The 26,381-nt window shown below is 37.9% G+C and overlaps 1 protein-coding gene across 2 annotated transcripts in view; it reads right to left on the reverse strand.

Annotated features, from left to right (window-relative positions):
* The window catches only part of LOC121313610 (insulin-like growth factor 2 mRNA-binding protein 3), a 41,143-nt gene extending 15,282 nt beyond the window's left edge, over nucleotides 1–25,861 (reverse strand). For both annotated transcript variants that reach the window (XM_041246323.1, XM_041246322.1), the window contains exons 1-10: nucleotides 25,225–25,861; nucleotides 24,091–24,151; nucleotides 17,338–17,386; nucleotides 8,125–8,176; nucleotides 7,960–8,023; nucleotides 7,060–7,350; nucleotides 6,321–6,455; nucleotides 5,925–6,047; nucleotides 5,697–5,832; nucleotides 2,001–2,132 (exon numbers count right to left, since the gene is read on the reverse strand). In XM_041246323.1, the coding sequence (XP_041102257.1) occupies nucleotides 2,001–2,132; nucleotides 5,697–5,832; nucleotides 5,925–6,047; nucleotides 6,321–6,455; nucleotides 7,060–7,350; nucleotides 7,960–8,023; nucleotides 8,125–8,176; nucleotides 17,338–17,386; nucleotides 24,091–24,151; nucleotides 25,225–25,399 (1,218 nt within the window). In that variant the 5' untranslated portion in view covers nucleotides 25,400–25,861. The remainder of the gene's footprint in view (nucleotides 1–2,000; nucleotides 2,133–5,696; nucleotides 5,833–5,924; nucleotides 6,048–6,320; nucleotides 6,456–7,059; nucleotides 7,351–7,959; nucleotides 8,024–8,124; nucleotides 8,177–17,337; nucleotides 17,387–24,090; nucleotides 24,152–25,224) is intronic.
* Between the last annotated feature and the right edge of the window lie 520 nt (nucleotides 25,862–26,381).

The raw sequence follows: 26,381 nt of genomic DNA on the forward strand, positions 1-26,381 counted from the left end.
ACTCGCTTCAGGTCCTGCCACAACATTTCGATAGGGTTTAGGTCTGGACTTTGACTAGGCCATTCTAAAATGCAGAATCTCTTCTGCAGCCACTCTTTTGTAGATCTGCTTGTATGTTAAAGATCGTCTTGTTGCATGACCCACTTTGTTCAGCTCACGGACAGATGACCTGACATTTTCCTCTAGAATCTGATACAATGCAGAATTCATGGTTGTGTCAATCAGTGCGTTTACACAAGTATAAGAATTCCGATATTTTTCGGAAAACTAATTCCGATATCAAAAGTCAAGCCCCTAGTGAAGCAGCAAATGCTTTCCAGTTTTAAAAGGATGTGATAATTTAAAATAATGTTTGCAAAAGAAACTGGTAAAATAGAACAGGATGAGCTGCTGAAAAGGCTGATTGCACATTGTGAGGAATCTAAATAGAGGTATAGGATAATAATCTTTGAATTTAAAGACCTGACACTTCGATAAAAGCACTTGAGTTGTTGGATTTGGTCTCTGTTTGGTTGCAGAAATGTCCGGTCTGTTCAAATCATACTTGGGCTACAACAGTACTTTGTATGCAAAAATATCCTGAGTTTTCCAAAAACTTCAATCCATAATTAGATTTTCTATTGTTAAATCACGTAAACACAGAAAAGTGACTAAGAAAATCAGTTTTCGGAAAACGCCATCATGTAAACGTACTGAATGATGGAAAGTCGTCCAGGTCCTGAGGCAGCAAAGCAGCCCCAAACCATCACACACCCACCACCACGCTTGATGGTTGGGATGAGATTCATCTGTTTTAATGCAGTGTTTCATTTTCAAACAATGTTTCTCATTGAGGCCAGAAAGTTCTACCTTTAACTAGTCTGTCCAGAGAACATTGTTCCAGAAGTCTTGTGGATCATCTATGTGCTCTTTGGCAAACTTCAGATGGGCAGCAATGTTCTTGTTAGAGAGCAGTGGTTTCCTCCTGGCTATCCTTCCATGAACATCATTCTTGTTTTCTGATAGTTGAGTCATGAATCCTCACAGTAGCCAAGCCGAGAGTGGCCTGCAGATCCTTGGATGTTCTCTGTGGTTCTTTGTGACTTCCTTGATTATTTTCCGGTTTGTTCTTGGAGAGATTTTGGTAGGAAGACCACTCCTGGGTAGAGATTGTGGTCTTGAACTTTCTCCATTTGTAGATTATCTGTCTGCATAGTGGATTGGTGGAGCCCCAAATCCTTAATTGTTTTGTAACCCTTTCTAGACTGATGAGCATCAATAACTTTTTCTGAGGTCCTCAGTTTTCTTTTGATCATGGCATGAGGTGTTTCCACACACCTGTATGGTGAAGACCAAACTCAGTTCCTGATCTTTATATAGGGTGGGGCCTCCCAAACTCGCCCCTGGAGATCTACCTAATTGAGCCGATTAAACCAGGAGCTCACTTCTTCACATACCCTGAATCTTACTCATTGTTGGTCCAATTCATATAACATTTTGTCTCAAAACACATGGAATTGGTTAATATAAACCCTAATGGATATTTTAAAAAAAAAAAGGACTGGTTGATTCAAGGCGGCTATCGTGGTAAAGCTATGGAATTTCCATAATTATTGGTTCACAAACTTTCTCGGCACTATGTTGCTAACCTAGATTTGCCATTTTTAATTTTAAAAGTATTTTTTACTAGTTTTGATCTCAAGAAACAGGTCACGGACAGCAAGTTGCTGGCCTCCAGCAGAAACCAGAGTTTGCTAAAATATGGGCTGCTCTACACCACAGGAGAGAAGTACCAAGTTAATGTAAAAAGATATACCATTCCTCTGCATCCTGTTTTGAGTGAACAGTAATCAAAACAACCTGCTCTTCCATACCTAAACAAGCAAGCCAACAGCAGTATTAAAGTAGTAACGCCATTATACAAACATGAACATGTGACAAAGACTTGGTCATTGTCTTTCGTGAAACAGAGCAGCAAAATGCACTTCATGGAAAGGAGGAGTACCGGTTTTCAATCTTACCCCAAATGAAGGATACGAGGCTCCGCCAGAGGGGGGAGCAGCACTCATTGGAGAGGGTGGCATCCCAGGAGACGAGGGAGGAAACAGACCCAAGGCATTCAGGTTTAACCCAGGGATTAAATGCGATTGAAGCTGTAGAGGGTTAAAAAAAAAAAAGACCTTAGAACAGTTGTATTTAAACTTATTGGGGGGGGGGGGGGGGGGAGGTACAGAAACTTCTGGGAGATTTAAAAAAGGCTTTCCTACTAAAGACCATCTCACTGCATTACTTGAACAACACTGGCTCAGAATACAAGACTTTAATTTCCTGGCCAAAAGCACAGCTTTCACAAAGGGCCGCGTGATAGAGCCCACACAATCGTGTCAGCTGTTGCAACTCCAAAAGAAACAGACCTCCGAGGTCCTGCAAACCTTTCCACCAGAATCAGAACACTTTGATTATCCAGCTCACCTGAAAACATTTACCAAGAAAATGTTTGGTTTTCCCCAGAAACCGGGTTTGTGAAATGACTGGCAAGAGAAGAATCTTAGTGCATGCTGTACCATTTTTGGCAGTTAAATCTCTCACCCAGTCATTCTGCATTGGTAAATAGGCACCACTAGTGTTGCAGGATGTGTTTTATTAAAATATTGTTACCAATTAGTAGGTTTTATGTCATTCTTAGAAAATTCAACATTTTGGGTGTACCAATGCTCTTGATACTGCTTGCCTGTTAATCTCTTGCCTACACTTTAAAATAGGGAAAGGATTAACTATTCAAATGGATATAGTGATATTTAGTAAGCAGATAATCCAAGTAGATAAAGTGTCAGTTTGGCACAAATGGCTCTTCCTATTTATGTGGAAATATAAGCAAAACTCATATGGTACTGATGATTGAGTTATGATGGGATAACAGGTTTCTTTACTTCTTTAATATTGGAGTCTATAACAAAGACACCATATATTACACACGTTACCGGGAGATATACCCAACATGGTCATAGCTAAGAACAGTGTTTTAGATGTTATTAGGGGGGGTACCAAAACCAGACATTTGACTTCCTGGCAACTGTAAAAGCGCCACAGTAAATGGCACTCAGTGCGTCTCCAGGATGAAATCACTATCAACTATCCAGGCAGGGATCACGTTTAAAATCTGACCAACCCCTGTCCACAGAGCTTGTGTCATTTCAGACCTATTATAGCTCAGCGCCTCTATCACTGAGCAAACAAGGGTGTAACATTATATTAAGCAAATCTAATAAAATCTTTAATAAGTTATAAGCTAGACAAACATGACAATTACTATTTGTGATTACATAAACATTTAAAAGGCTAGTCACAGGTACACTGCAACAATACTGGAACAGTAAAATCTGTTTCTTTTACATGGTTTTGCTGTGAAACAATTAAATGGGCTTTTAAATCCTCCAATGTCCTTACTCAAAATGAGAGCGCAACATTTAAGTAACTAGTTTTTTGTATTGGAACCAAAACAAAATTACACATTGTGATTGTAATAAGGTGTTTCCATCTTAAATACATATTACACTTATTTTACCGTTTATTTATTAGAAGGGGGGGGGGGGGGGGGGGGGGGGTATAGGGAGCAAAAAAAAACTTAGGACAGGGGCCTGGCAAAAAAAGGTTTGGGAATCACTGGCTCAAAAAGGAAGGAAAACAACTTGCAAGACTTTCATTGCAATACGAGATGAGTTAGACTCGTAAGCAAATTGATTTTTCTTTAACAATATTCAATTAGAATATATCTGTACCATAGCAGCACATTTACACCTCTGGCCTAAGTCTAAATCTAAACTAAATTAAACTAAGTCAACTGAAATAAAAGCACATAAAAATTACCTGTTAATTTTAAGTTCATACAAAAAAAAACAGAAACCATCTATGGTATTGGCTTTAGTGCTGCTGCTAATTTACAGTAATTCATGGCACAGTTTTGTGTGATAGACTTGTCTAACTTCAGATTACAGGCAAGTAAACATTTTTATTGCAATGATAGTATTGTCTACAAGGTGTTAGAAATTTCAAAATGATAATGCAGAACCTAATTCTAAAAAAATGTTCACCTAAAATCCAGCATTTTCTAGAGTATAAAAGGAGTTAGGCATACGATGATTGCTGGTCATTACCAATACGTCAATATGGGAAATAGTAAAGAGCCATCTAAAAGACCTTAGGCAGAAAAGTATTTGTCAAAGCTCAAGGAGGATACAAAAAGATTTCCAAGCATTTGAGTATCCCACTTTCAACTATCGTTTCTATTATCAAGTAGTACAAGACTAATTGTGCTGTAACAACGCTCCCTCAGTCTGGAAGAAAGAAGGTTCTTTCACCAAGAACAAGTAGAAGAACTGTGAGGAAGGTTAACAATTGCAGATTGACTGCCAAAGACATTCAAGTGAACTGGCTGCAAGTGGCAATGGGATTCCCATTTCAACCGCAGGTCAAGTATTGCATAGTGAAGGTCTCGATGGTCGCAGGCCAAGTGAAAAGCCATTCTTAGTAAAACGTCAGACAAAAAAAAAAAAAGTGCTTAAAGTTTGCAAAACAAGTTGAATGAAGGATGAGTTCTGGTTGAAGGCTTTGAAGTAATGGAAACAAAAAAAGATAAATTGGAGCTACTGTATTTGGTCACGCTAATAGTCGTTGCATTTGGAGAAAGTCTGGCGAGGCATACAAAGAAAACACCACATCTACTTTCAAACACAGATGTGGTAATATCCTACTATGGGGCTGTTTTTCCTCTAATGGCACAGGAAATGTAGTTCCAATACATTGTAAAATGGATTCCAGTGCATACCAAAAGATATTGGCCAATCATCTGAAACACTCTGCTATAAAACTTGGTTTAAAGCGTAATAGGACGTTCCAACACGACAACGATCCAAAGCACACATAAATCTACTTCAGAATGGTTAAAAAATAAAAATCAAGGTTCTGGAATGGCCCAGTCAAAGTCCTGATCTAAAGCTGAATGAGAAAGACTTGAACGCTGTGCACAAGTTGTCCTCGGAACTTGAATGAACTGGAACAATTTTGCATTGAAGAATAGTAAAAAAAAAAAAAAAAAAAAAAAAAAAAAAAAAAAAAATATCACTAAAGCAACATGCCAAAAGTTAATTGATAAATATCCTAATCGTTTAAAAGAGGTTATTACTGAAAAGGTGCCTCAATTAGCTATTAATTTAATTTTCCTTGTCGGGGTAGGAACACTTTTCAATTAGCATTTTTTTGCAAATAACTTGCTGAAAAAAATGCAGACTATTTCTTGTAAATTTTCCCTCATCCACAAAAGCAAAATCTTCTGCTACAAAAGGATTTGTCCTATAATTATGTAAACTTTTGACTACAACTGTGTGAGTTAATGATTTTGGATAGCTATAGAGATAGATATATCCAACATCACCCAGTACATAATTTGTGCAACATCTATACTAGTCATGTCTGAAATCCCTGCTAAGCCTTGCTGTCTCACTATGCCATAAAAAGCATGATTTGGGTTCATATGGGTCAGACTTTGGGGGAGAGGTTTCCAGAACTATTCACGTTTTGCAGCACACCTAATGTGTGCCCTTGCTATCATGGATATAATGGAAGCCAATTTTGTAAAAAATTTTAAATTGGCTATGTGATTGGACAAAAACAGAAATGGGCTGGGTTCAAACTATTACTCAAAGTCACTGAAAACTCACATTCATCGCAGCCATGTCATTTTCATAGGATTCTCGGATTTTCTTCATTACTTCTTCTTCAGCCTTGGCACAGGCTTCAATACTGCCCTTGACTGTGATGGTCCTCTCTGGATTATAAAGGGTTAGATCCTGCAAGCTAATGGAACAGAGATGTTGTTCAATTTATGGATAAATTGGGACAGCAAACCCTAGCAACTACCAGTATGTAAAAAACATTAATATTCTTACGGTGAAATGGTGATTTTGGTGTCCGTGTCTTGCTCAATCTTCTTTAAATTCTTGCCTTCTTTTCCTATTAGTCGTCCAACAAAGTTGTTGTGTGCTAAAATCTTCAAAGGAATTTCTTCAGTGCTGAAAAATAAATAAATAAATAAATAATAAAAGAATTAGAGACAGACTAATGGGCATATATACAAGCTTCAAATTGAGAAACGCTTCCACATTTGGGGAAATGTTTGACAATTGTGAAAACTCTTTCTAGAAAAAAGGAAAAAACAAACCCAAACCCATCAGAACAGCAGTTTAAAATGGGGTTTTGCACTGTAAACTAAGGTATTGGCAAAAGTTGTAAGCACTTGAAAGTCATACAGCAGGTCATGGGAAGCCCGGTCACACAGTACTCACAATTTAGTATCCTGAGCTTCTTTCTGCATGATTTCCATGAGCGTTTTACAAGCTGAGGAACATCCTTCAGGAGTCGAGTGGATTGTGATTGGCTTCTCCGCAGCACCAGCATTCTCTTTCCGATGGATGTCAATCCTGGGAAAACAAATAACCATGCCTTACCAAAAACAGGATTGCTTTAGTCAAGTGTCTCAGTGGAGTATGGACAAGCTTGCACGAGCAGACTTCTGGGAGGTGCTGCAGCCACCAGAACACACTTCATTCTGTATAAAGCTGTTCTCTGCAGGGTATGGCAGACACATTGCAGCAAGAGCTTCCAAAGATGTGTGCACTTTAACACAAAGATGAAGTCTTCTGACTTCATTCTTGTCTAATAGGTTAAGTTCTTTTAACCCAATACATTAAAAACCTTAGCACATCCTCCCTTGATGTGTAAACTACCCTTTTAAATATAAATCCAAGCCTTCCACTAGCCTTTTTTGAATTGCCTCCCCATACTGCCTGGTCTGACAGTACTGAGTCTTCTACAATGCAAAGGTAATAAAACCAACTAAAACAAAAAAATAAATGACTGTTTCCTTCTAGCACCCAAGAGTGCAATGTTTCACTGTTCTCTATGCAAAGACTATCATTATGCTCCACTACAATGCATGTCCATGCAGGAAGGTAAGAGTTTCACATTTACAAAAGGGGGATAGCTGACAATGTAAAAAGACACAATCTGAGAAAGTCAGCATACTTGGATTGCGTTTGTTTTGTGATGTTTCTAATGGTCGCTCCTTCCTTGCCAATGATGGCTCCTACAAACTGGGTGGGCACCAGCACACGCAGTGGCACGTCCGACTGCTGTTTGGGCCGGGCGCCCGCACCAGGGGAGCCTTGCCGTGGAGGACCCCTCTGACCAAACCCACGTCTGCCTCCGTGAGGGGGCTGCTGCTGGGGGGACTGTGCCGTAGTCATCTCGTCTGGGATGTAGGTCACCTTCAGATCATAGTTCTCTAGCTGGTAGCCATTAAGCTTCTCTATTGCTCTACAAGAAAAAAAAAAATTAAAACCACCAACACCCTGAAAGATGAATGACAAAGACACTTGCGTCTGAATACTTTGATAGCCACTAGGAGGCAGTTATTCACATAGGTTCGAGGGCAGTTTTTAAAAAAAAAAAAAAAAAAAAAAAACTTTGACCAAGTATCCTACATGCAGTTAAAAATCAATTCTGTAAGGGAAGCACCAACCCATTGTTAGCTATGCCTACATATTCCATGTGCACTAATGCACTCCAGAAGATGTAAAACTGTGTGTCAGGTCCTTTTGTAGAGCACCTTCAACTCAAGTACCCAATCCAAGTACCTCTGTTTCGTGTAACAGGACATGATTTTTAGCCAGACTTGAGGCTTAATGAAGATCAAGCTGTACATTCAGCCGATAATGCCACTGCATATGCATTTTAGAAAGATGCCTAGAAACCAGAACAGCAAATGCAACAGGATGAGGAAATTCCTTTTCCTGTTAAGCTTGAAGACAGAATGGATGTAATGTAATGCATGAAAAGAATTATTGAAGAATAAAAAAAAAAAAAAAAAAAAAAAAAACACATACCAGATGAAGAAAACAAAAAACAAGGAATTGGTATACTCACTGCCTGGCCTGGTCCTTGGCACCGTATGTAACATTCACTATTGCAGTCTCTGTCTCAGTGTTAACTATGAAGATTAAAACCACATTAACAAAGTTAGATAATGGCACATGCTGTATTCTATTGGATGCAACTTGGATAAATTCACATACAAAAGCATATACATACCTTGTTCACAATTTTCTACTGTGCCATACTGAGCTAATAAGCTATCCAACACCTACAGGGAAAACAAACAATTCGATAAACTTTTTATCCAATTGCAAACGGCTCCAGGCTAACAGTCATCAATGAGACTACATTTTATTTGCCATTGTACTGTTGGGCTCCACTGCCACCTGTAAACAGAAAAATGCTGCCTCTACCTTTAAAAACATGTGTTCATATTGCAAGTTATTTGCAGGGGTGACAAAGGCAAGTGCTGTAAAAACAGAGAAGTGAGGACTAGAGACACTTAGGTGTGGTCAAAGTATATTAGCCTGAAGCAACTGGAACTCCACTGTGGTGAGAATGGAACGTGCACATGTGATCTCACTATGGCTTATGAATTCAAAGTCTAGCTGTATGACTGTCTCAATCTTGTGATGATTTGAGATGCTAAACCAGTCTGTTTATAAATGCAGGGCGTCAGCTGCTCAGTGAGACATGCTCCTAGAAGACCTTCAAGCATCTCGCTGCATATATCAGAGCGCTCCAACGTGAACAGGTGGCAACAAGGCTGGTTATTCTACTGTTATGCTAGTGGCTCCACTGCATGCCTAATGTTAATGGGTTCTTTATACATGTAACCTTTGTAACTTAGAATCAATACAATTCTGTTGATGTTTTTAAATCAGGAGTCAATTGAGTCTTGATTACACTTTTGATAACAGAATCAATTAAAACCACAACCTTACAATATTTATGACTGTGCTAGGACTGTCTAAAGAAGAAGCCTGCACATCCCGTTTTAAAACGAAGGACGGTAATGATCCGACTGAACAAATAGCTAGAAATCCAAAATGGTGCCGAGACCACCAGCAGAATTCCACAACCCCAGTTGTGATGGTGAGCATGTGGCCACTGCTTGATTGCAGTAGGAAACACTGCAGTGCAGAAAGCTACATGCACAAACTGTTGCAATGGAAATTACACTTGTGAGACACCAGAATCTAGAAGTCGGTGCCAATGGGAACATGCAAGATTAAGTTGAGTGCCAAAGCTGATCAAACCTGTCGACAAGGAGAAGGGACTAGACACCCAATATCACCGTTATATTCATTTTTTATTAGTTAAGTTCAAAACAATTCTAGTACACCAAGGTGTTGTAATATAATAGAATGGCTGAGGGGACAGTGTCTAACCCCACAAAATTGTGATATTTCACCACATCTTGGAGTTCCGCAACTGGATTATAAAACGGCATTGATCATCTTTACTCAAATACCAAGTAGGCATATACACTTTACAAAAGGACTTCAGGTGAGCAGTGCTCTGTGTGTGAGAGTTATTGCTGTATGTTACTGAAAGGGGACAGTGGAGATGTTTGCGTAGACACAGGAGTTCCTCAGGTTTTTAGCGCCGAGTCATATCCAGCGTGGACGAAGGACTGTTTGAATTTGGTTGGTTCAGACACACTGCCAGTAAAGCTACAGGACCAATTTATTCCCAGGCATTTAAATGTAGTACAGGACAGATTGGATTATTTAAAAAGTACTCGTACACCATTCTACAACTTGTGTGGCAGATTATTTTTTTTGTAAAATGTGTTGCATTATTTTTTCTAACATCTGTTTTGAAGACTAGGTCAGGTGGAGTACCCGATATTGTAATGGGAGGGGCTCATGGAGTCGTAACCCCCCCGGGGTGTCAAAGAAGTTACATTATCTACAGTGTCACGGTACATGCAAGTACAGTATTTTAATCGCAAAGTCTAAAACAAAAACTATTGCCAACCACATTCATATGGCATTTTTTTTGTAAATTAATTTGCTTACTGAATTGCAGCTCCATGTTTGTTCGATTTGTTAAGTCTGCATTTTGAAAGGGCGACTCGCACACGATCGATTGGTTGAATTGGAGAGAGATAAGGGAGTAAAATTAGGTGACCACTGACTGTGGGGAGTCTAGGATTTCACATTAAAAAACCTACTACACAACACTTAATTATTGGTAGGTTTAAATCAAACAAAACCGCTAATATTGATGCTGATTACATCAAACACTATATGCTCAGCTGTAAAAGCTTTGCCAACTGGAGTGTCTAAATTCGCCTCTGGAGATGTTAAACTACTACACTGAAAAGCTGTTGGATCTGTACCAAAAAAAAAAAAAAAAAAAAAAAAAAACACAGTACAATGGTTAACAGCAAATGTAATAGGCTGCATGATGCATTTTGAAATACAGAATTATCAAATGGTTGACCTCCAAACCCCAGAACATGGGAAAGTTTGTCACACCTGTAACTGCAAAAACAAGACTTCAAAATAAAACCACACTCAATATTTCCATATAAAAATGTCTGAGTCACAATTAAAATTCAGGACAGCATAAACATGGATAACTTCACATAATCACAGCTACAAAGACTGAAGCACATTTATAGGGTTAACATGGACAACAACCACCAACAATATTTTGTGCCTTCTAGAAAGAAGTCATACCATGTGTACAAAAAACAAAAAAACAAACAGTAGCCTGATAAATTCACAGAAAATAAACAGAAGCACCATGTAAAATATTACATTGAAAGATTTCAAATGTATTGCCAACAGTTAAAGGAAAAGTTAAAAGTCCGAAACACCTAGGCGATATGGTTGCGAACATCAAACCAACTTTACCATTGACTACGCCATGCTGATGGTTTGTTTGGAACCAGGTTTGTGGTTAAGCCCGTTGCTAACCAGTTTAAGCATTGACTTTCCTTGCATATTCAAAGGGGGCGGGGAAATATTGGATTTTATTTCAATTACCCAGACAATGATTCAAAAAGGACATTGCTAATTCAGGATAATGTAAACGTTTTGGCAATTTTAGATCTCTGAAGTTCTCCAGGATTTGTAGCTAGATGCTTTTGTAAAAAAAAAAAAAATGGTCGCCAAGTTAGCCATTGAAGTTGCTAGATTTAGCGACAAATTTGCTAAATTGGCAATACTGCCTGTGGAGCTTTGAATTTATTATTCTTACTGTGATTGACTGCAAAAACAACAAGGCTAGCTAGAGATTGTAAAATGTTTGGGTTGGTTTTTCTTGTGTAGTTTCCTAGTAACTGAAGGCATTGTGTCTTGGCGTGGCTCACCCACTGCCTCACTCTTTCGACAGGTGTCCCCAAAGGCTCAGCCCTGGGACCCCTCCAGTTCTCTCTACACCCGCTCCCTCATCTCCTCCCATGGATTCTCTTATCACTTCTGTGCAGATGTCGTCCAGATCTTCTTCTCCTTTCCCACTGACTCCAACATTTCCTCCTCCTGGATGCACTCATCTCAAAACCTCAACCTCTCCAAATCAGACCTCCTTTTCTGCCCTCTCTCTCTCTCTACTCTAAGATGCTCTCGTCGTTTCTTCCTCAGCAACACGCAGAATTTGTCCCTCTCACCAACTACTCCACAAAGCTCCTAGTTCAGGTCCTGGTACCGTCCTGCCTTGACTACTGCAACTCCCTCCTGGCCAGCCTCCCTGCCTCTGCTACCCATCCACTCCAGCTCATCCAAAACTCTGCTCATATTGTCTTTTATATATATTGTTTCTCCCATGCTACACTGCTGCTCCACTCTGCACTGGCTCCCTATCGCTGCTCGCATCTAATTCAAAAATTGTGCCTTGCCTATTGCGGTCTTGACCTTTCTGCTCCCTCCTATCTCCAGACTATCACTTCTCCCTACACCCCCTCCCCTCCCCCACCACCAGATTAGCTGAAGTTTTAGGGAAGGCAGACAAGCTGTGCAGCAAAATTGCTATGCGCATTTTTACACATTCAGTTTAAAAGTGTACTTCGAATTTTTTTACCGAGTTTAAAAAAAAAAAAAACACACCACAGCAGGAACGCAGCTTATCTGGACAGATAGAGGCCGACAAACCTTGTTCATCTACAGATTTAAAAAAAGTGGTTACTCAGTCAAGTATTTGTTGAGGTGCGACTCATTTTGGAGAAATTTAGCATTAAATTTCAAACTAGGGTGGGACCAGGGGAATACATGTTATAAAAGATAGACCTGGGTACTCTGCATTGTGCAAAAAAAGTTGCAAGTAAAAAAAGTGCAAGTATTATTTTATAAAAAGGTTGCAACCCTACTTTATGGGTACAAAAATAAAATTAGGAAGAGCTGTAAATGAAGATCCCAGCTGGGGGTTACAGTAACATCCGATCTGTGTTTGGATATGAAACTGTTCAACAGCTGAGAACTGCAAAGCATTTCAACACATAGTTTTAAATGTTTATTTTGTAAACAAGTTAGCAACAAGACACATTAGAATAAATGTTCTACACTTCATTTATTCAGCTGATAAAAAGAACAGTCCAGCACTTCTGTATGAGTATTGAAGGCAGCATCAATTACATTTACATGTATTTTTTTCCCCCCGAACCATTTCAGATCAAAATGTACCCTTCGCTACAACTCTAAATCAACTGAGATAAATCAAACCACCACAAGGGATAGACTTTATACAAAAAAAAGTCCATCTTCAACAATATAGGTTTGGCAAACCAAGGAGGTCTGCCTTTTCAGAATACAATTTTCTTGATATCCAACTGTTAAAGCATGGATTACAAGTAAGAAATAAGACCCGACACAAAAGGCACTGGAAAATAAATCAGCCAACCAGCTTCCAGCATCACCTGTGAAGCACAGCAAATGCTGAACAAAGACAAAAATTGGTCCAAATGTATTTTATTATCCACCAAAAACTGCCAATCAATACTTTGCAACCAGCCCTGTACCTGCAACTGCCCAAATCAGAGCCTCTTTCAACAAAATAGACAAATGAATAATATCGCTCCATTCAGATATCTGGCACGGTCTGGAAACTATAAAAGCAACTCTGACAAGTAAAGAAGTTATTAGTCATCCATCCGTCATCATCCCCTCCCCCCAGTAATTATGTATGTGATCCTTTGACCATTTACAGGACTATTTTTCTAAAACTTCTCAGGAGGAAGGGTACCCGATGGATCATTACAAGTCCAAGGTAAATATAGGTTTTAAAGAAGTTTCAAATTATGGACCGTTTGGGTAATGGGGCCCAAGACAAAGTCAAGCAGTCTATAATGTCTGGTAATGCCAGATGCAGAGGGTCTTACTGCTTTTATACTTCAGTTTTACAGCACAATCATTTTAACTTTATATAGTATTCAAAAGTATCCTTACACAAGCACTCAAATTACTGCTCTACAAAAACAGTCCTATTTTAAATATGTTGTAAATGAAACACTTTTTAAAAGGACTCCTATGAATTTTATTACAGTATGGGCTCAGTTGCCTTCCACTTTCAAAAGGCATTTTACAGTGAGACTTTTTAGAGGCACATACTGTACAGCCAAGTCAGCGACTTGCTATTTTAAACAAAACAATGCAGCACACTTTTGCTTTGAATCATGTTATTGTAATGTAAATCATTTAGATTTTTTTTTTTTTTTAAATCTATTGAAACTCAGTCAGTTTAACATGCACGCTAAAAGCCAAGATGGACTTTTGGTTAAATGAGCCACTATTTGCCCATTAATTTTAATTGTTTGCTAGGTTTAAAATGGACTAAAAACCCATTTAGATTTGTTTCTGTTTAAATGTAAAAATATTGCAAGCATTAACAGATCTTTCAGTTTCTCTTATCTACTTTTACAGGGGCTGTATATTAAAAGTGACCCGTTTAAAATAAAAAACTGGCACCGTGCTATTGTTTGATTTTTTTTTTTTTTTTGTGATGCGGTTGCAAACACTATTACTAGGAATGATATCCCACTAGCTCAGCAAATCAGGGCAGGGAATCTTTCCATTGAAGTATAAATGGCAATAATTTGCATTCCATAAACCACACACTACTAAAATAACTTTCATATCTTGCCACTATCATCAATCCAAAGAAAAAAAAAAAAAAAAAAAGACACTGGCAACTATTAAGAGCCACTCAAAACACAGACCACAATATCAATTGAACCGGTCAGACACACAAGCCTCACTGTGGCTTCACCACATTTCAGATTTAAAATATTTTAAAAGCAAGGAAAATGCATCACATATTTAAAATAACACACATTTAAAAAGAACATTCATTACACGTGCCCCATCGCAGGTTTTACTGTAATCTAATAAAACACTGCTATCTGATGTGCCAGCAAGCTTGAATAGGTGCTGTACACACCAAGGTAATCTTAGAAGCCTCCTCCATATAACTGAGAAACTTAATTCTGCAATAATACAGAACATACAAAAATGTATTGCTTTCCTTAGATTTCCTAATGGAGTTATGATTAAGTGGATAAGAAGTTCCACCAGATATATTTAAAAGTGTTCTCTATGGAAACCTCCATTGCATCCCAGTCAGGAGGGATACCATGTTGAAATAAACCCAACATTTAACAGCCAGTTATGACCTACCAATAGCTGGACTGTCATTTTCAAAATGGGGATAAACTAGCAATCAGGCTGCCAAAAATTGACCTCCTTTACAAGGCTCCATACTAAAAAAAGGATTAGTCAGATACATCTTAATACAGAAAATCACAGGTGCATTTCATAATTAAAGATTTAAAATAAACTGCGCTCACAGTCCCTGGGTTGCTGTCAACTTGTTTGTTCCCGACCGCTGCAGCACAGAAATGCTACACAGCAGACTTCAATACCCCATGTGAGATTACCCCAGCACACAAGAACTGAATCAGTGTACCAAGCACGGCTCATAAAAGGGGTACATCTTCAAAAGCCCATCAGAAGAGACCAATGTAAAACTGAACCAAGCATGTAAAGCATGAAATAACTCCAATGAAGTCCTCCTTCATGCACAACTGTGCAAATCAAGCTTAGTTATTATGCATGGACCAGCACAATATAAAAAAAGACCCACAAAATGCACAAATATATTTCCAATAAAACACAAGAATGTTTTTAAATGGCTATTAAAAATAAAAAACACAGTACTATTTGTGAATCAGAATGTCCAATCACCAAACCTTAATCGCAAGCCAAATAAATCACACAGATTTAGAGGCTTAAATAATTAGTGTGTGAGGGGGCTGTAGAAATTAAAACCACTCATTGAGAATTCTTCATAGAGGACCTGGGAGGAATAGTGACCCAACACAGACACAACATTGTCAGTTCCCGCCTATCTCCATTTGAAGATTAGTTTCACAACAGCAGCAGGGCAAACTGCAATCTTCCATTCCTATAGAGACAACCGCCTCATACCACTCTCCACCCCTTTTCATTGGCTATTTAAGCGCTGCAGCAGCACGCTGAATAATAAGGGGCAGGTTTGATCACTGGATAGCAGAGCAGTCCATTGCGAATCTGCAAACAAGCATGAAACAGCAGCGAGTTTAGAGCAGAGGAGGGGGAGGGGCAAAAATAAAAGGGGCAGTTCATGTGGATGACCACTATAACCACCTCCACTTCATTTGTAGCAATACAGGTCCCAGAGTTTCCTACAAAACTGAAAGCACTGCTCAAAAGAGCAGTTCCTCTTCTGGGACACCTTTTTTTTGCTGGCTAGCGCTCTTGAAAACAGCCTCTTACTCAAATACACAGAATCCACAGTGACACTGGTAAAAAGATGCTACCGTTAGCAATCAGAAAATGTATTTTTGCCAAGTTTAAAGGCAACACCTTGCCCAAGACTACAATCCCACAATTCACTGCAGGAGGTGACATTTAAAGAAACCAAGTGGGGGGAAAAATGATTTCATATTAAAAGGATGAGTTTGTTACTTAATAGTGAACCTTTCATGATCAATGTCAGATCGTCAGATCGTCATAGATTCTCAGTTGTGCGAGTGAAACCAAAAGGACCACATTGCTTTGGTGTTGAGTAATTAACAAGTTTAAAAAGGTAACTGCTCAGTTTCAGCACACCCTCCATTATAAACCAGTGTCTTTAAGCTTCATGTTACAAACATGAAAAAAAAAAACAAAACTATCTGCAAGATCTAGACCATTCATTTTGGGGTAACCGTGACTGTGTGCCATCTTTGATCAGATCAATCCCCAAAACGTATTCTCAATTTAAAAAAAAAAAATACAAGACAGCAATCATTTCACCAACATTTGAGGACTACGTTGTAACTTTTCGTTATATGTTTTACCATGCAAATGTGATGCAGTAGCTAAACTAAATAGGAATGGTCAGAAGAGACTATGCAATACAAAAGCAGAACAAACAGGCATTTCCTCCTCAGTCATTTTATTGTAAAATATTGAAATTACACCAATTTCAATATTTTACAGGCGTGGTGCCAGCTGAGCATTGTACTTTACACTGGAGTAGCGCCAGCCCTTTAGAAGGGTACACCCATAGTCTCCTGCCAATTCACATGTACTACAGTCCTAGGTTGCAATATGCTACCTAACCATGTCATGGACAGGAACTGGTTACACCGTGTAACAATTTTTTTTTTTTTTTTTTGTTCCTGGGTAGTAAGTGTTATTTCCTAATTGCTTATGCCTCAAAAGTATAGAAAATGGCTATTATTCCCCACAAACTTTGCTTTTGTGACCAGGACAGTGATATTTCAAAATATCACTATTTCCAATGGGAAAATGGGCAAATGTGTGTCTTTTCATTCACATAAAGTCAGGGAAAAAAAAATATGAATCCAAATTAACATGTATTTATACTAAAGTAATACAAAAATGACTACAAAAGATTTAGAAGCGAGTAGTTTTTCGAGATTTACGATTATACTATATTTAGCATATATTTACTATACTAAATAGGCATAAGCAATTAGGAAATAACACTTACTACCCAGGAACAAAAATTGTGTTACATAGTGTTGTGTTGAAACCAAGGAACTGTTTGGAAGGAAATCCCTCCAGGAGAAATTCATTTAAAATCAACTAATAAATCTTAGACAAGTTTAGAGAAGAGAATTGTGTGTTTGCCTACATGTTTGAAGATTTAATGTAAGATACTCACCACCCAAGTTTAGAGAATTGGTTCCTTCAGGAAATGCAACACAGGTTTTAGGTTTAAAGGTTTAAATCTAAAGGCTATAATCTATATTTGGACCAGACAAATCACAAAAACCCACTACTAATGTTTAAACTTAAATTCAACAGTAACATTTATTTTAGTTCTGAAACTCATTTCTATTTCAATTAGAAAAAACAGGGTTATTTTTGTTTAACAATTATGCAGACTTATTACTTCACACACTGCCCTAAATTCCCAAAATGAAGACAAACTTACCTCCCACTGCAGGTGTGGCGGGATGTTCCTGATCTGAAGTTTGCGACTCCTGTGAAAGAGGACACACATTAACAAGAGTTTATTTGCAAGTCTCATCTACACTTTCAATGCAATAACAGGGACATGTAAACATTTATTTTGCAAATGACTCGTGAAATCTATTTAACAATGTGACAAATCTGTAAAATTTTGTTGCTGCTCTCAAAGTTAATAAATAATGTTGTATAAAACAGTAATTACTTCAGCAACAACACAATAACTGCCCTGTGGGACACAAGCCATGCTTAGACTTGTAAGTTGGCAAGACCCATGTTTTAAGTTGTATTACAGCCATTAAACAAATATCACTCATTACAAGACACAAAGGAAATATTCCATGAAGGTCCAATCTCAAACCAGTCAGGTCAAAGTGGTTTGCTGCATATGTGCTTCCCAATCAAAACAGCAACAGACATTAGTTCCTACCTAACTCAAGTGCTGGTCTCCAGTAAAAATCAGCCTAAATTCAATACACCACATACCCCTTCCATCCCCCCACGTGCAACAATAGCTCAATAGAAATGGATACCACACATTCCTCATAGCCCCACAGATTGTTAGGAATCTGCAGGATGGTACACTAAAATTACATAGGTAGTGGGCAGTAGGATTCATGTAAAAAGGAGCTCTGTGTTCTGCAACGAAGTATGGAAATTAACATAAATACAATGAAACTTGTTGCAAATCCATGTTCTTCAAAATGTATGTATGTGTGGATATCAAAGGCTACATCTAAATCAAGTTTCAACACCATAGGTGCAAAGATTGGTACAATATGTTTCACACACAAAGGTAGCAAATCACAATAGGCACAAGTGTTATTCAACATTGAACTACTTCTACTGATCATGCAAATTTCACAATGTACCAAATTCCACAACCAGACAGCTAACAAGAGTATAATATACCTTGAAGTCATTTCATTCAAGTATGTAGAACATTAAATCCATTAGTTGAATTATATGCTTAAAAACTACTCCAAACGTGGGACATTTCTAAACCTAGAAATTGTATGTGCAAACTTAACCTCTTAATTTCAAAACACTGTCCACATTTCACAAAAAACAAATTCTATTCAAAAACTACATTCAGATACAGATCACACAAAAAATTCTTGTAAGATGACAAATTTTAAAACCAGTTGCTCTGCTCCCTTACACAACACACCCCACCCCCACAACTTCTTAGAACAGGAGCCAAAACGTTTGTCTACAGAAAATGTTTCATAGCTCTTAGGGTTTTCTCTCAGACTTTATGCAATGTGTGTTTTACATTCTGTGAGGAGGAATACTGTTGTCTGTCTGACAAATTAAGGAGTAAGGGATTGTTTGCTTTTCATATTTGAAATTCACAGTATTTTTAATGCTTTAATTGGCATGCTGTATAAATTACATAAAAAGACAATGCCTTTACCCTTTTACAGTGTGTTTGTTTCAGTTCCCTTCAAATTGAAATCTTGTGGCAGGGTTTCTCACGAGGTTTTGGTTTATTTTTGGTACAAACGTGCCAGTATACAAATTATATTTGAATTATTGGGTGAACACAGGGAGACTCTCCCAGTACAAATGTTTTTGAAGACCTTAAACGCTTGACAAATAGCTTTTGCAATTTATTCCACACCACAGGTCTAGAAAAAGCTTTACATTTGCATGCAACAAAGATGGTGAAAGGAGAAGAGTGGGTGGAAGATTTGAAAAGCGCATTAATCAGTTAAAATCAATAAAGTAATGACATTTTTGTTCTGTTTCAAAGGATTTGCAGAGACTCCACTTAAATTCATTCAACTTGTTTTGCCAATCATTTGTTTTAGTGCCCAGCATAGCGTAGATCTGGTCATTCACAATTAGTATTATAGCAGTCAACTAGAGCACATTGAATAAGACAATGGGATAAGTCTTGACTATAAAAACAATCAAGTCTTAACTATAAATTCACAAGTAAGACAGCCATTTAGAGGTCTGCACTAGACAAAGAATACATCGGTTTTGTAAAACATGTAAATACCAATAAAATATGAATCCTAAAAAGCATTATTGTTTTCAATAGCTTTACATTTTATACCGTACCAACATTGTTATTGGAGATTTCAAATAGTGTACTTTGTCCTTCGTTATGAAAGGTTAATCCTTGTGTCTCAATTGTTATTAATGTATAAACTACTCAATGTAGGATATGCAGCTTTAATCGAATGCAGAATGGTGTAGTTTTGCTGTCCTCTTCATTTAAATATACGGTTAATTTAGATGGTAGGCCTAACTTGTTGGGTACTTAGTCTGACAAATTTTAACCATTAAAAGTGCATCCAACACTTGAGCAAGGCAATCTTAAGCATTTGAATTCATGAACAATTAAGCCACCTCTAACTCAAAACACTGACTACTGTTAAGAGCTCAAGTTTCACAATAAAATATTAAAACATGCATATACAAATATTATATATACACACACAAGTACTACAGGACTATTTAAGCAAGACACATTTCCTTTTGCTTCTTGGTACACAAAAAACTAAAAACCTTACATGCAAATTTGCAAGTGTGTTCTGCTTAGTTACTATTTGGTTTCTAAAAGTCTGAATTTCGCGAATCCATGGGACTGTGCCTCATTGAGGAAAAATCTGTAGGAATTCGGCCTTCAAGTGCCCTTTGGGGGTGGGGGAAGGGTGCCTCCCTATTCTAGCAAGGGAAACATGGTTGAACACAGTTAAAACAAATGATTGCTTCTAAAGTCTTCCTGTAAGATTTGAGAGGATGAACCCCCTCCCCAGCAGACTCACTTCCAATTTAAAATTCAAGTGAATTTCACAAAGTGGTCAATGGTATACAGAGTTGGTTGGTCTATTTGAATACAGTGTGTCAATACATGCAAATACAGCACAAATAAAATACCAATCTGGACTAAAACAAATTCATTTTAGCCGATTTTATGGCCTCCCTGCACCAATGCTAAAAGTCGATGCACCAAATAAATACGTCCTGCAACAACTATGTGCACATGTACAGTAAAATATTTCAAAGGAACACAGAAGGCAAACAAATGCATGATAACATGCAATATTGCAGATAAAATGCAAGCACAGGAATTCCATTGGCTGTTCTTGTATACTTACGTCACCACTGACTAAATGTTTCCAGCGTCTAATTTGAACACACTGCATGGTTTTATTGGGGACATTACTGTCATTTAGTGAAAACACCTAGTTTACATTTTTAGAGAAGCAAGTTTCAACTAGGACTTGCTGTTTATATGTTATCTAACTTCACCACCAATTGAATTGTGCTGTTTATTTTAATTCTCCATTTATAAAAATGTTTTAAAAGGTCTACCTACACAACAATAAGCACTTAAATTTAGCAGAAAGTGGGCAATAATTCAACAGCCTGAATCAAAGGTTTCCCTCTTTCACTAGAACTGCAAATTGCACCCACTTCTGTTTCCTGCAAAACATCTTTCTTTACCAAAAAATATCAGCACAGTTAAATCTACTTAACCATAAATCCATTTTAATGTGCCCAACTGGAGTAGCAAATCTTAATACAGATTATGATAATTACCCTAAACTTCAGATAACTTCATTCAGTGATCACCTAACCATGCCAAAAGCAGCAATGCAATTATATCCTGTATAGAAGATTTCTTTAAGGTTAAGGCGCTCAAAAAACAATGTAGGGATTTCCATCAAATAGCCAAAACCCAACCCTGCTGAAAGCATTAAGCAAGTTACTACCAGGAGGCCCACAGTTGCTACAAAGACAGGCTCACCAAACACAACAGCTGCCAGTGTTGGTTATTAAGGTCAGGGGTCATGCACTATTCAAAAGCGACAGTATACAGAAAGTTAAACGCAGATCACACATTAAGAAAATGTACACATCAGGAGAAGCCATTAACATGCATTCCTTCTCTGAGGTGGTCTCCTGACAAGTTAGTGAGAAGGCAATATTGTGTCAACATTTTAAAAAACAATATAAGAGCACAGAGTTACGATTCCAGATTCTCTACCCCAAAAAAAATCTTCAGTGTACCTCGGGGAGGGGGGATAGTTACACTAGAACAGGCATCACAGTGATTTCCCTATTTTAAATCTAGCTGTGTATTGTGCAAAAAAAAATAAAAATTATGCCAATAAAGGAATTTTGCATGCTAAATTTAACTGACATATAAAATGTGTATTTCAATAATGTATAGGTAAAACTCCCAGCAACACTATTATCCCACAATACTGCAACAAAAGCAGACTTGGGGGTAGAGCTGCTGCACGAGTAAACAAAACAAAAAGAAAGACACAGCCGAAGGAGAGGAAAGGAGGCTCTGATCACTTACACAGTGGCTCAAGAATGCATTCAATTCATACGTTTTAGTGTGTGCACAAACTTCCCCCTACGCTCTCCCCAGGTGGCCCATGTCGGTTACTCACCCATCCCCCATGCAAACAACCACCAAAATGACAAGCAGAGTACTTGCATAATTAAAAATTGTCCCATTTACATGAACCACTCTACTAAACCAGCTGCTCTTTCACATTAGCAATAGTGCAGTATGGGTAACCTGTAGCACTCTCAGAAGCGTAATCACTTTTAAAAATGCGAGGCCATTGTTTTTTGTTGTTGTCTCTCACATGTTCGTTTGGTTTACACACAGTGAAGACAGATCAGCCAAAAAACTTGCTCATGAAGTAAAGGTCTTATTTATATTATACATTAGGAATGACTTCCAAAAGGCATGAGGATCATGACCAGCAACTCATAATAAACCATTTCAGGAGTAGTAGCCACCCTTAAAAAAAAAAAAACACAAAACAGGCTTCAGAAGGGGCATCGCCCAATCAGCCTTAAACTTCACATAAGGGTTGACTGGACCTGGACCCCCCCCCCCCCCCACAATGTAGCCCCCTGATCAGCCTATTAACGCTTCACTCACTGCTCTACAGCACCATATTCCCAACCTGTGTTTCACAGCAGGTACAAAGGTTATTCTCGCAATGGTGTGCGTGCACACATCAGATCCAAACCAGGGTTGGAATGCAGTGACTGCTGGACCCAAGAATTCACTTTGAATAGAAAAATCTAGAACACACTGCCACGACTGGCAACAGTCTAAACTCAACTTCACTGGCATACCCTCCCAACACCACCTCCTGACTTCTTACGCGAGGAGGATATGGATTTCAACCCCCCACCCCCCAGTGGAGCAGTGGCATTTAAGCAAGGCAGACAGGAAAGGGGGAATTTACTATAGTCTCGTCCACCCACACTTTACATTTATGTATATATGAGCAGTCAACATAATACCTTCATAGTCTACCCCCCCCCCCCCCCCCAAAGTAATTAAATATATAATCGATCTCATACAAGCTGGGCATGTAAAAGGGTGGTAACATATCAGCAATCTGGGTGGGCCTCTCAGCCAAAGCACAGGATTCTCCACAAACTACACAAATGTATGGGGCCACATTTCAGCCGTTCAGTGTGCGCATGTGCGAGTTTACTTAACATGCACAAAGAACTGCGAACGTTTATACAGTTTAGGGCAAAAAAAACAAAAAAACAGAAGTGATTCAATTGCATAACTCTGCAATCTGAAAACATACACATTTCTACTGTGCCAAAAGTGATGGAAGTCCTCTATATGAAAAACTGTTTAAAATACTGAAGGAAAAAACTGTTATTTATATAGTAAAAATACAACCACTGGGTGATGGAGGTATTTCAATCTGATTTCACGCATCGGGGTAAAAAAACAACAACAACAAAAAAAAACGCATTACATTGTCTTGAACGTTAAACTAAAAAATTACATATTTAATGTCATTAAAGGGGGCTTTAATGTTATTACTTCATACGTTATATATAATTTCATTTAAATGAAATTAACCCTTTAGGAGTCGGTATCTAAATGTTTCGTATATGTTGAAATAAACATTCCAGCTAACTTACTCATGCATCATTGAAATATGACTTGGAATTAGAATTAAATTTAATACTTAATTGATATGAGTTGTTCACACGTGTCTTTTTTTTTTTTTTAAGAGTACAGTACCATCCATGCATCAGGCTTTCACAATTTAGATTATAGGCCCAACTAATTGACCAAAGTAGGCCCTCTCCAAATCCACTGTCATAGCACACTTTAAAAGGAATTTAACTTAAATAAACAAATAAAATCAATCAATACACAAAACCTGAAATACGCTAAAGCGCTCAATCGTCGTGGTAGGTTGTGTAATTAGCAAGACCACGGTTACTTTTTTTTTTTTTTTTTTTAAACTATAGGCCTACGTTAAAAATAAACCCATTTTTTAAAAATTTATTTTTTTAAATTTAAATCATGCGACAGTTAGTGAGCGAAGAGTGAAACTGTTACCTCCAGAAAGAGGATCACAAGTATTTATAACTGCTTGCACACGTGCTTTTTAGCTTAATGATAAACACCCCATTATCTTTTTTGCTAACGCCCCACAACTGTTGTGTGAGCACAATCTGCTTTTTAGAACCTACAATATTTAATATACCTTAAAATCAATTAATAAAACCAGGCATTGAACAAATACATGCACGGGTATAAAGAGATTAAGAGCCAAATTACGGTGAAAGCATTTTTCTTAAGCAGTGAATTTACACGCAAGGCTATGCTACTACTTGTACTTAACCAATACATTGCTGCACGCACATTCTTGTTCACAGCATGTTTTGAGTTTGGAAAGCAAATATTTACCTTTGTCTTTTGGGGACCGAGTGCTCCACCTCTATAAGTTTTCCATGGAGTTCTACTTTACCTGTAAATAGAAATATACCTTTCCAGTGACTCTCTATGGTTACCAAAAAAAATAAAAAAATAAATACAATTCTGATCCCTGTTGAAGAACTATATCCAGTTTATTTTGTAGTAAAAATTGAATCAGCATTGCAAAAACCGTAATATTTTTTATATGGTAAAATGTGTATTGCAACAACCCAATGTAAAAACATCCCACAATATTAAATTAAATGTAGCTGTGTGTGTGGTCCGCTTGCAGCCATTTTTTGTAAAAGCGCAGTACATATGGGCGAAAGAATTGCCCCATGCAAAAACCTACTAGTGACCATTAGTTAATTTTATAAAGAGATACAATTTACTGAAAAAATGCACTTAAAGTATTTAAATTGTGACTTTTTAGAACAGCATTTCCCAGTTTTAAATAAAATGTATCGTGCCGTGTAACAAATAGTTCCTTTATTACAATTACCCAAGAGTACAAAGTATGGATCAATACAATAAGATACACATCTCAACGGCAAGAGAGCAGCAGCATTCTGCCATGTGTAGTGTCGAAACATCTGCGGTTTCCTCTCTGCTTTTTAAAGGACAATCAAAATAAAATAAAGTTTGATCAGCATGTATATACATAATTCTTTTAAACGCCTTGTATAGTTGTCAAGCTATTGACTGAATGCCCGTCAGAGTTTAAAGTTTTATTATAGCAGAAAATTACACCAACACCGTTAACCGGTCTTCGTACCAGAGTTAGGTTAGGGGTGAAAATGTAGGAGTGTGAATAAAACGGTTAAATAGCTTTCTGTGCAGGAGCCATATACATCAAATGCTTATTTTATTATTATTTAAATCTCGTCACTGTATATCGGACAGCGTGCTCGGCCTCACTCGTGATCTGTTTTGTAATATACGTAAAAGACAACAAGCTATCCCCTCCTCCCTCCCTTGAAATGAACCCGTTGTTAGGTTTTTTTAAAACGTGTTTGCAATAGCAATTTTGCTTTGTATTTTATTGTTTTTTTGTTTGTTTTTTACGTACAACAAAAATCAATGCTTTATAGCCACAAGTTATTGTGTTCTGTTATTTTCTCTTACCTGAGAGTGTGTCGATGGCCTTCATAGCCCAGTTGTCATCTGGGCAATCTACAAAGGCGTAACCAGTTTTAACAAGAAACGGGCCACTAAAAGGTATATTCCACTCCTTAAAGAGACTTTCCAACTCCACCGGGCTCGCGTCTTCACTCAAGTTGCCGATATAAAGCTTATTCATTATGTTTAGCCCTGCAAATGCAACCCTTTAAAAAAAAAAAAAAAAAAAAAAAAAAGCAGTATACTCTCAGATTGCGATGATAGTGTTGTTTTTCAACCCAGGAAAATAAGTTAGCCTACAATAGTCTTTACCAAGAATGGCGGGCTTCGCCAAAAAAAAAAAAAAAAAAAAAAAAAAAAAAAAAAAAAAAAATGTTGGAGAAGAATGACTTCTAGACTGTGAAAATGTCACACTACGTTCAGCTAGGCGCCGCCTCTAAATAAATTCGATAATTTTTTTTTTTTACTTGACTAGTCCGGCTTCTTGAATGAGCCACGTGTTCAAACTACAAATCAACTTCTCACGTGAGGAATCCCAGTTCCTCAATTAGATACTATATTGGTAAAATGGTACGCGAACTGCATTGGGACAAGAGAGGGTTATCTTGTGCTGGAAACCTACGTGCTATCTCTTTGGTCTGATTTGAGTGTGCCCGTCTTATTGTGCCTCGCTTCTCATTGGCTGCATGCTGGAATAGTAAAACGTTATAGCAGGTAAGCAGTGGCAAGATATTGCGGGTAAGGGGTTTATGCAAATGTGACTGCGGGTTTCCGGGTAGCAGGCTACATAACTCGGTAGTGGAAGAGGGATCATTCATAAATATATGAAAGTAAATGAATGCATAATATGCTCACATGTAGGCGCGCGCGCACACACATGAGTTGGGGAATATATATAGATACACACATACATCTCAAGAGATGGGAAGGGGAATAGCCGTACTGCATATGTTCAGGCAAGTGGGAAAGAATGAGATGTACAGTTCATGTTTCTTAACTTCCTCTGGTATCCATCTCCTTGCGTTTGATTGGTAGTCTAAATCTCAAAAGACTGCAGTTACTGCTGCATTTCGGTGTGTTACATTGTTAATGGAATCTGTACATTAAGGGAGATGTTTTTTTCTCTCAGTCGTGGGCGGGATCCCTTTACACTAGAAATGCCC

The sequence above is a fragment of the Polyodon spathula genome, chromosome 3, assembly GCF_017654505.1.
Source record: "Polyodon spathula isolate WHYD16114869_AA chromosome 3, ASM1765450v1, whole genome shotgun sequence".
Taxonomy (NCBI): Eukaryota; Metazoa; Chordata; class Actinopteri; order Acipenseriformes; family Polyodontidae; genus Polyodon; species Polyodon spathula.